General features: G+C 31.5%; 2 protein-coding genes across 6 annotated transcripts; both read left to right on the top strand.

The window, feature by feature from the left end:
* The first annotated feature begins 312 nt into the window (after positions 1-312).
* LOC103496208 (transcription repressor KAN1-like) lies at positions 313-6,852 on the top strand. 5 transcript variants are annotated; one of them, XM_051086276.1, is made up of 7 exons: positions 317-1,466; positions 1,617-1,719; positions 2,158-2,234; positions 2,775-2,820; positions 4,151-4,325; positions 6,306-6,396; positions 6,573-6,852. In XM_051086276.1, exons 1-7 carry the CDS (start codon positions 882-884, stop codon positions 6,675-6,677), a joined length of 1,182 nt encoding a protein of 393 aa, XP_050942233.1. In that variant the 5' UTR covers positions 317-881; the 3' UTR covers positions 6,678-6,852. The 5 variants fall into 5 exon arrangements, with proteins under 5 accessions (XP_008456200.2, XP_008456199.2, XP_050942233.1 ...); XM_008457980.3 differs by having other exon boundaries at positions 317-1,469; XM_051086277.1 differs by having other exon boundaries at positions 1,314-1,453.
* Positions 6,853-7,847: 995 nt separating this feature from the next.
* On the top strand, positions 7,848-9,842 carry LOC103496207 (uncharacterized oxidoreductase At4g09670-like). The gene is made up of 2 exons (XM_008457976.3): positions 7,848-8,627; positions 9,090-9,842. Exons 1-2 carry the CDS (start codon positions 8,166-8,168, stop codon positions 9,711-9,713), a joined length of 1,086 nt encoding a protein of 361 aa, XP_008456198.1. The 5' UTR covers positions 7,848-8,165; the 3' UTR covers positions 9,714-9,842.
* Positions 9,843-10,165: the final 323 nt, after the last annotated feature.

Genomic DNA, 10,165 nt, shown 5'->3' with positions numbered 1-10,165 from the left:
AAATTAAAGACTAGTAAAATTTGGAAACTAAAAAGAAAAGTTTTTACGAGCTTGTTTTTTTGTTTGATAAAAAATTTCAAGAAAGATGGACATCATACTAAGTGATACAACAGAAATAGACTTAATTATCAAAAATAAAAATAAAAAAACCAATAACGAAATGGTTATATTCCTTATGAAAATTATTTAATTATTTACGATTATATTCAAGATTAAATGTAACGATGCTCAATTAGTTAGAACATAACGGTGGTAGAAAAAAAAAGATAAGAAATTGGAATCTTTCATCCATTCACCCAAACTTTTCTTATTTTCTTATTTCTCTGCTTTTGACCAGAGAGAGTGTGTAAGAAGAGAGAGAAAGCTTTTGCTCTACTTTCTTCTTCTTCCTTCTTCCTTCTTTTTCTTCTTCAGTGTCATTTTCTGAGATATGCTATCGAGAGAACACCATAATATACACAAACCCCAAATCCCAAAATCCCATATTTTTCTCTCTTTTTTTCCTCATTTTCTCTCTCCTATCTTCATTCTCTCTCTACACCCATTTTCTCTTTAATTTGGGTTTCTGGGTTTTGTTTGTTCCTTTTCAAGTTTTTCTGAGCTTTCCCATCTGGGTTTTATCATATTCCAACAAGAAAACCTATCTTTCTCATCCCCAACAAATAAAAATCAAATCTTGAAACCTCCCCCCATTGAAGATCCAAAGCTCCCACCTTTAATTTTTTTCCCTTTTCAAAATTCAATAACCCCCATCTTCTACTCTTTCTTTTTTTCATTTCCTTCATCATCAAGTTAGCAAGAAAAAAAAAAAGCTGCTATTAGTTTGCTAAAGCAAAAACAAGAAGAACAAAAGAGGTTAGGGAGAAGCAAAAAAAAAAAAAATGCCCTTAGAAGGTATTTTTATTGAACCTTCTTCAACCTCACTTCCTGATCTCTCTCTTCAAATCAGCCCTCCAAATGTTTCTTCTTCTTCTTCATCGTCTTCTTCGTCGTCTTCTTCATATTCATCAATTAGAACCCTTAGCCATGGATTTTCAGAAACAAGTTCTGATCTTTTGATTCAAAGAAACTCCCAATTCCAAAATAATTTCTCAAATGAGTCTCAAACTCAAACCGATCTCTCTTTAGGAACCAACAACAGCAACTTGTTCGGTGGAGCAGCACTACATCCACCGCCGCCGCTCCCGCATCTTCGAGGGCTTTCGATGTTCGACGTATCATCGGACGGTTTACGACCGATCAAAGGGATTCCGGTGTATCACAACCGTCCATTTCCATTTTTGGGTGTAGATCAAAAAGATCACCATTATTTTCACCAATTTCCATCAGCTTGCTTCTTCCCAAATTACTCAAATACGAACGGAAACAGCGGCGGAGGAGGAGTGGCTCAAATGGGTTATTATCATCGAGGCGGCGGAGGAGTTGGAGGGAATAATAATAATTGTTCAGCGAGGTTCAACAATGGGGTTGTTTGTGCAGAAGCAATTAATAAATGTTTGAATAATAATAGTAATAGTAATAGTAATAATAATAATGCAGCTTCTTGTTGTTGTTCTTCTTCTTCTGATGTTTGTTCTTCTCATGGGATGATGATGATGAGATCCAGATTTTTGCAGAAGCTTCCTCCAAAACGAAGCATGAGAGCTCCTCGAATGAGATGGACTACCTCCTTACATGCTCGCTTTGTTCATGCTGTCGAACATCTCGGTGGCCATGAAAGTAAAACAATGAATACTAACTTTTTCTCTTCTTTTTTTTTCGCTTTTTAGCCTCTAATATATATGTTTGAGTGTGTTTTTTGGTTTGAAATGGTTCGATTTAGTTTTCAAGTATACGCTTGAGTGTGTGAGTTAGCATAAATTTGAAGGAAATGGTTTGATTTGTTCAAAAATCTTCCAATTTTCTATTGAGATTTCTTGATATTTTGCTGAGATGGAATTAAAAAATTAAATTTCACTTTTTTAATGGCCTATTTCTTCTTTTTCGTCTTCGATATGATAGAAAATAACGATGGTTAAAACACACACAAGATACTAATTTGACTTTTTTTTAACCTTAGTGAATGATATGATTAAACAAAAAGCATTAGAGACTGAAACATATGTTTAATCGTTTTCGAAAACAGAAAAAAAAAACCGGGGTATTTCATTTTTGCAGGAGCAACACCAAAGTCAGTTCTTGAGCTGATGGATGTTAAGGATCTAACACTAGCTCATGTCAAAAGTCATTTACAGGTAATTAACTAATTACTAAAAGCCTAAAACCTTCTCTTATTCTTCTTCTTCTTCTTCTTCCTCTTCTTCTTCTTCTTCTTTTTTTTTTTTTTTTTTTTTTTGTTTGTGTGTGTCTCAAAAAATAGTCAGTGATTTGAATGAATGAAACAGCAGTAAGTGAATGAATGTATGTACGTGCCTTAATGAATGGTTATGATCAATCACTCTGAATTTTCTTTCTTAAAGCTAAATTTATTTCTCTTTCTCTTTTATCTCGAAAATAGAGAATGAAAGAGAAAGGAAAAAAGAAAAAGAAAAAAAAAGGTTGTGATGATTACAAAATAATATAAACTTAAATAACCCCTCGTGACTAATGAAGAAACATAGACAGTACCAGAGAGCCCACAACTCAGAGATGAAAGAGAAAAGATTACAAACAAAATATAATATATTAAAAACTAATTGATAGTATTTTATATTGTTTTGGTATTTTGAAATTTTGTGAAGATATAAATGAGATGGGTTCCCGATGAGTGTTTTTTCTTTCTTTCTTTATTGTAGATGTATCGAACTGTTAAGACTACTGACAAACCTGCAGCTTCCTCAGGTAATTCGTATTGCTTTGGCTCTTCTTTTCTTTTCTTTTCTTTTCTTTTCTTCTTTTTCAAAATACAATAAAATGATGATGACGATAATAATAATAATTCTTATTTATTTATTTTTCTATTTCAAACTTCAAAAGTCTCAAGGCGATTAGAGGGTGAGTTTTACATTGTGGTCTGGTTCTGTTTGGTTTCTTAATACAAGTTATATTTGATTGAAGAAACTCGTCCTTTTTTTTAAGTTAATTTTATGCATATCTTTAAGACAATTTATGCATAGCTAAATATTTGACATTTGAGTTTTGATCTTTTCTTTTTCATCTATTTATCTATACGTTTATAAAAAATTTTAAACTTCATAAAATATTTACGAAATATAGAAAAATTTCAAATTCTATCACCCATAAATACTAATAACCATTAGTAAACTTCTATCAATAATTTGTCGATATCTATTAATAGAATCTAAAATATTATTATATTTTATATATATATATATATATATATATATATTCAAATTATTTTTGTTTTAAAATTTATCGAATAAATAGGTTTATTTGATAGATCTGTTTTTAAAAGTATTAGTTGGGTTGTTGTGGACTGAAAATTAAAATTTTAAAAATTTAGTCGATAACAATTTGATAGTTGGTTTTTAGTCTTTAAAAAATTAAGTGTTTAAGTGCCTCTTTATCTATTTTTATTAATGTTTTAAAAACAATAGTCGAATTTTGAAAGCTAAAAAAATAAGACTGCGTTATTTACTAAATAGTTTTTTAAAAATTAAGTCTATTTTCTTTCATTTTTTAGTTGAATTTTTAGTCAACATCTTATAACAAAAACAAGTTTTTAAAAGCTATCACTATTTTTAGTTTTTAAAAGTTGACTTGATGTTTTAAAACATGGATAGATATATTAAACAAGAAATTTACGGGTGACATGAATATTTGTAGGTTTAATTTTCAGAAACTAAAAACCAAATAATCAAATAATTATCAAACAAGGTCGTAACTTTAAAAACTTGTTTTTATTTTTAAAATTAAATTTGATTAAGAATTTCATTATTTTACTTAATTTGAGAAGGATGCAAATCATTATAAGAAAATGGATAGGAGAGACTTAATTTTGAAAGACAAAAAATAAAATAAAATGGTTATAAAGTATCATAAAGGTTTGAAATATTCTAAATATATTTGCTATCAAAATACATATTCAAACTAGTTATAAGAAAACATGAAATACAATCTGCTTTATTGATATGACAACATACGACTTTCCATCCTAATCCCTCACTTACCCATTGTTAGTACCAAAAAAATATATAATTGTCTTATGAAGGCCAATCGGATGGCTCGGGAGAGGACGATGTATCTCCTACAATAATGGGCACGACCAGAGGAGATCACGGTGGCTCTAAGCAATTTTGCGATCAAAGAGCTCCACCCGACCGGTCCGCCCAGCCGCCGTCAGATATGGAATTTGGCTGCTCCACACTTTGGTCTAATTCTTCAAGGTTAGTTAATTAGATATTCATTTTTTTTTCCATTTCTCTGTTTCAGTAGATGTTTTTGCTAATTTAATGGATTTTTCAAATAAAAAGTCCCTTCCTTGGAATGAATATATAATATGAACAACACTTAATTACAAGCTCTCTTAAATGAACACATTGGAAGCATTGTCTTAAATTTGTTACTTATACACTCTTAATAACCAACTCTATTTATTTAGTATATCAAACAAATAAATCTAATTCATGAACTGTTTTATGAGTTTGACCCTAGGGTTTCAAAATGATGCACTATATACAAACTCTAGCCCTAAAAGGATATTTGTAATATATATCTCTTCCTCTCTGTGTATACACATAACCAACACAACTCGTTGGTGAATCACGTAATTTTTTGTGATGATTTCTGTATTATTTACGTTTTTTTCTTTCTTTTAATTTTCAATTTTGGATTTACTTTAGGTCCCCTCTTTTTTTAAAAAAAAAAAAATAAAAATTATTTAGAAGAAAGCCGTAAGAATATGTTTGAGAAAGGTTTTGCTTTTTAATATGCTTTGACATATTGAGAACTTGGCTGTTGCAATAATGTTGTGGAATAATGCATTAGAATTGCTCATTTTGGATATTGAGGGTATTAATAATTGATCACTTTGGGGATATGGTCAATTTTGGGTTACTTTTTAAGGTAACTGAACAATTATGTTTAGTTAGTGTTTTCAATTTGTTTCTTTGGAAACGCGATTATGATTGTCGATGTGTAAGAGAGATTTTATTAGATAGAATGGAAACCTTTGATAGTTTGTTGAGCTTTTATATATATATATATATATATATATATATATATATATATATATATATATATTCTTGTCTAACCTTAAACTGATTTCTAATCGAATGAAATCGACATAATTGGATCATCAGTTAAGTCTTAATTTGATAATGGTTTTGTTTCATATTTTAATTTTATTGTTTTAAAGAACTTTATTATCTATGCTAAAAAACATTATTTTCAATTACAAAATTTTTACGGATCTAGTAAAATATCTCAATCTATGTATTCTAGATTAAGATAGACTACTCTGTGTGTTCATTTTAGTCTATTGCAACCTATTGTGTATATATCGTAATATTTTGTTGTAAATATTTTTTATTTAATTTATTATATTTGAAAATAATGTTATATTTATATCGTTTTTTTTTTGTTTGTTTTTTTTTTCTGTCTTGGAATTTTATCTAGAAATGAGAATATTTGACGCTGCTATGGTTTTAAATTCAAATCAATCTGTCAATATTTTTTAAATGATATATTTTTTCTTGCGTGTGTTTTCTAATATTGTTTTGACAAATACGACCGAAAAACCTCTATTTTAGTAGATGTTGGATTATTCTAAAAATATGGTAAAGGTGTTTAGAAGAAGATTGTATAACAAAAAAGAAACTGTAATTAAGTACCTTATAAAAAATAATAATAAATAATAAAATCTATAATAATTAAATGAAAAGGACTTTAATGCAACAAATCTAAAACTTGAAAAAATATTTAAAATATACCTAAGCAAAATGAATAAATGAACCAACCTAAAAATGCAAGAGTTTATTCTTTTTCAGTTGATAAAGAGAAACAGCCCAAACGGTGTCTTATTCTAAAGTTTTTATTAGTTCATTTAAAATGTGTTTCATTAAAAAAAAAAAATCAATTTAATTTAGTATGCCATTTGTGTTAGGGAGAAATTGACATGGTTGTGGTGATATGGTATGGAAGGATGAGAATCCACCCTACCATGTTTTTCTTCATCCTCGTTTCCTGTTTCTCCAAAGGATCATGATCCACTTGAATTTTCTATTGGTTTACCAAATAAATTTGCTTTCCTATAATAACATATATTCAATAATATAATAAGATCATTTATTAATGGAGGACATTATTCCAAGCTATATATTATATATATTCTGATGATCATATATTGAAGCTTCTTCATTTTGCAGAGATGTTTGGCCACAAACAAACTCTAATGAAATGGATAATGTCAATACACCAACTTTGTCAACACAACGAAAATTCATGCACCAAATTCAGGTACTACCCACATTAAATATTTTATTTTTATTCAAATATGAATGAAGTGTAAAATCCAAACAATTATATGGTATTTATTTTTAAATGATTAAAAAGCATGTTTCGATTAAGCCTAATTGATCAATTAAGAACAAGGAAGAGAATTTGAAGAGAAACTATATATATATATATGACAGGAATGTGATTCAGGTGCAATCAAAAGATACAATTCAGAGTGCAAGAAACCGAGCTTGGAGTTCAGATTAGGCAGAGCAGAGTGGGATGTGAAACAAGATCACTAAATTTCCTCTCTTCTTCAATCAAAAAGCCTTTACTTTTTCTTTTTTTGGGTGAATTTCCTGTTGATTGAGTTTCTAATGTTGGTGAGTGGGGTTCATAGAGATACACAAATGAAAGATGTTTTAGATTGTGGGAAACAACGAGAAGAAATTAAATATAGTGATTTAGTTTTATTAATGTTTTGGTAGCTGCCCCTTTCTTTTAGCTTTGTAAACCTCTTCCCCTCTCTCTCTCTCTCCTTCCCATGTGTGTGCGTGTGAGGGAGGTTTTACGGGGGAGAAAAGTGGCTTTCATGGAGCCAAGAAGAGAAAAAAAGAAGTTTGTTATAAAAAGAAATGAGATATTTTATAATAGCAACGAAAGAATCGTTGTTAGTTTTTTGAGATGGACAAAGATAAGTGTAGCCTGAAATATATTTACGCCTTCTATTTTTAATTTTGTAATAGTTATGTACGAGATGGGAGGAGAGAGATATAGGTGTAAGTGTAACTTTCGAATCATATAAACCAAATGGGAGATTTTTTTTTTTCTGGTTAAAAGACATACCTTTAGATTCCGTTTTTTTCTGGCTCTTTTTTTCATCATTAAGAAAATAATACTTTGATACTCAATGATTTGATTGCTTTTCATATATGATGAATGAACATGAAATATGAACAAGGAAAATGGTTGAGTCTCTGCTACAATCAAAAATCAAACGTGGTACTCAAATTTCTAAATCTTGTTTGTAAAAAGTTGCAACTATGAAAAGAAATGCAAAATATTGTTATTGTTATAACTAAAAAGCTACCCTTTCCAAGTAATAAGCAAATGATAGACAAGAGGATCATGGACCAACCTAGGAGATTAACCACCTTTGAAATCACCTTCAGATATTCTTTTAATTATTTGTTCAAAAATAATTTAATTACATTTATAGGTCTAAATTTAAAAATTAAATCACTTTTAGTGATTGAAGAGGTGTTCTAGAGCGATTATATAAATATAACAAAAAGGAATTTTGATTCTTTCAAACATACACCAAACTTTAAAAAGATCATCTAAACTTAAGCAGTTAAAAAAAAAAAAAAAAGAAAAAAAAAAAAAAAACCTTATGCAAAAATGTGTCATTCTACAAAATTGCCTTTTGACACTGAAGTCTCTATAATCCAACCAAGGTTGAACAAGGTAGACTTTCATGGGGATTATTGTTATAGAGAAGAATTCAAAGCTACAAATTGATAAAAGGAGAGCAAAAGTCTAAATCTCATAATTACAAAGAAGGGTGATCAAGTTAAGAGCAAGCCATGGATCTCAACCATACAAAATCCATATTGCCATATCAGCTTTTATCCTTCCCTTAACCAATCACAAACAGACACCATGCCTATCACCATCCACGAATGCATACCCCAAAATAATAAAACTACCATCTCCTTTCTTTCTATAGTGATAATCCTTCCATTTCTTCACATCTTTCCCAGCTCTTCAGTCATCGATAGCAACCACAGATGGCCGAGAACCCGATCCGATTTGGCATTGTCGGCTGTGCTGAGATTGCCAGAAAAGTGGCCAGAGCTATAAACTCAGCACCCAACTCTGCCGTCACCGCCGTTGCCAGTCGATCACTTGACAAGGCCTTGAACTTCGCTGCTGTCAATGGCTTGCCAGAAACCGTCAAGGTGTATGGAAGCTACAATCAGATTCTCGATGACCCTTGTGTGGATGCCGTCTACATGCCACTGCCTACCAGCCTTCACCGGCGGTGGGCAATTTTGGCTGCTGAGAAGAAGAAGCACATTCTCTTGGAGAAACCTACAGCGCTTGATGTTGAAGAGCTTGATCAGATTCTTGATGCCTGTGAGTCGAACGGTGTGCAGTTCATGGATGGATCTATGTGGCTGCATCACCCTCGAACTGCCAAAATGGAAGAGATTATCTCCGATCCTAAGCTTTTTGGCTATGTTAACTATGTAAGATTTTTTCCCAACTTCAAAATCTAGATTTAACTACTTTTCAAATATCTACATGAGGCTAAATTTTAAATTTAGAACCTGGAACTTTGAGAGGTTTTAATTAAACTTTAGATTTTAATTCTAATAAGTAACACTCTTGATGTCATGTTGGTTAGAATAAAAAATAATGATTTGGTAGGATATGTTAAGCAAGAAAATAGAGTTGACCAACGATCCTTACGAACTTTTTGACCCAAGTTAAATCATCCTTTTTAGGTTCAATTAGTGTGTCACAATCACAACAATACTTGAATTATAGTATTAATAATAAATAGTAGGAACTAGTTAGAAACAAAGCTGAAAAGTTAACGAGGTAATTGAGTTCTGGTAGAAGTTGAACCATTCATGTAAGAAGATAGATTTTAGCCAGCAAAACCTCTAAATGCAGCAAGTGACCAAGTATCTGTTTGCAATTTCAAGATTCACAGCTCATCAACAACGTCAGCAACAAAACAGTTTCTTGAAGAAGATATAAGAGTAAAACCGGACCTGGATGCTTTGGGTGCATTGGGAGACTTGGCCTGGTACTGCATTGGAGCACTCTTGTGGGCAAAAAACTACGAATTGCCAATACAAGTCCGTGCACTACCAGATGTTACCAAGAACTCAGCGGGTGTTATCTTGTCCTGCACAGCCTCCCTTCATTGGGGCAAATCATCAAAAGAAACAACTGCCACAATTCATTGTTCTTTCCTATCTCATACCAGCATGGACATAACCATAACTGGTACTCATGGATCGGTGAACGTTTATGACTTCATCATCCCTTACCAAGAGACTTCGGCATCATTTGATATCACCTTGGGAGCAAAATTTGCAGAACTCCATATTGGATGGAACACAAAACCGGAGGAAGTTGAGGTGGCCAATGAGATACCACAAGAGGTTCTGATGATTGCAGAGTTCTCGAGGCTTGTACAAGTAATAAGAACCACAGGGTGTTGTCCTGATAGCAAGTGGCCACAGATAAGCAGGAAGACACAGCTAGTGATGGATGCGGTGAAAAAATCCATTGATACTGATTGTAGACCAGTGTATTTGTAGTTTTCTTTTCGACAGAGAACAAGCTTATCGTATAAACAGCATGCCATACCTAAAGATAGGCTGATTGTAGACCATTTTAGCCTCTTCTACATAAACTAAGGTAATAAAAGACAGGTTTTTTTGGTGGAATGAACTTTTGTGATAATGTCTGCACCTTGTTGCTGACCCTTCAGTTTGACTGAAATTTAGAAGCTTAAGTTCTAGTAATTGTAGAGGCTAAATTGCTTTACCTTCTAGTCTTATATCTGTCTGAAAAGAAAATCTACAAAAGATATAAGGTTATAAGATATAATGAGAATGCCATACCTAAAGATAGACTTCAATTAAGCAGATACATCCTTTGAATGAATCTGTAAGGCCTCCTATTATTAATGTGTATAAGAGAAAGGGCAAGAAAGTAATTACACAAGACAGCAAGGATGAAAGAAAGAATTAAAATGGGGTAGTGGGAT

This window comes from Cucumis melo, chromosome 6, assembly GCF_025177605.1.
Source record: "Cucumis melo cultivar AY chromosome 6, USDA_Cmelo_AY_1.0, whole genome shotgun sequence".
Classification (NCBI taxonomy): domain Eukaryota; kingdom Viridiplantae; phylum Streptophyta; class Magnoliopsida; order Cucurbitales; family Cucurbitaceae; genus Cucumis; species Cucumis melo.
This window is presented reverse-complemented; position numbering and strand designations above follow the sequence as displayed.

What these genes read in the sequence shown, in the direction of transcription:
- LOC103496208 (XM_008457977.3), top strand. Translation starts at nt 882, where the DNA reads ATGCCCTTAGAAGGTATTTTTATTGAACCTTCTTCAACCTCACTTCCT. An exon ending in ATGTCAAAAGTCATTTACAG is followed by an intron (nt 2,235 to 2,774) that starts GTAATTAACTAA and finishes TCTTTATTGTAG; the next exon opens with ATGTATCGAACTGTTAAGAC. An exon ending in CAAACCTGCAGCTTCCTCAG is followed by an intron (nt 2,821 to 4,150) that starts GTAATTCGTATT and finishes TGTCTTATGAAG; the next exon opens with GCCAATCGGATGGCTCGGGA.
- LOC103496207 (XM_008457976.3), top strand. Translation starts at nt 8,166, where the DNA reads ATGGCCGAGAACCCGATCCGATTTGGCATTGTCGGCTGTGCTGAGATT. An exon ending in TTTTTGGCTATGTTAACTAT is followed by an intron (nt 8,628 to 9,089) that starts GTAAGATTTTTT and finishes TGCAATTTCAAG; the next exon opens with ATTCACAGCTCATCAACAAC.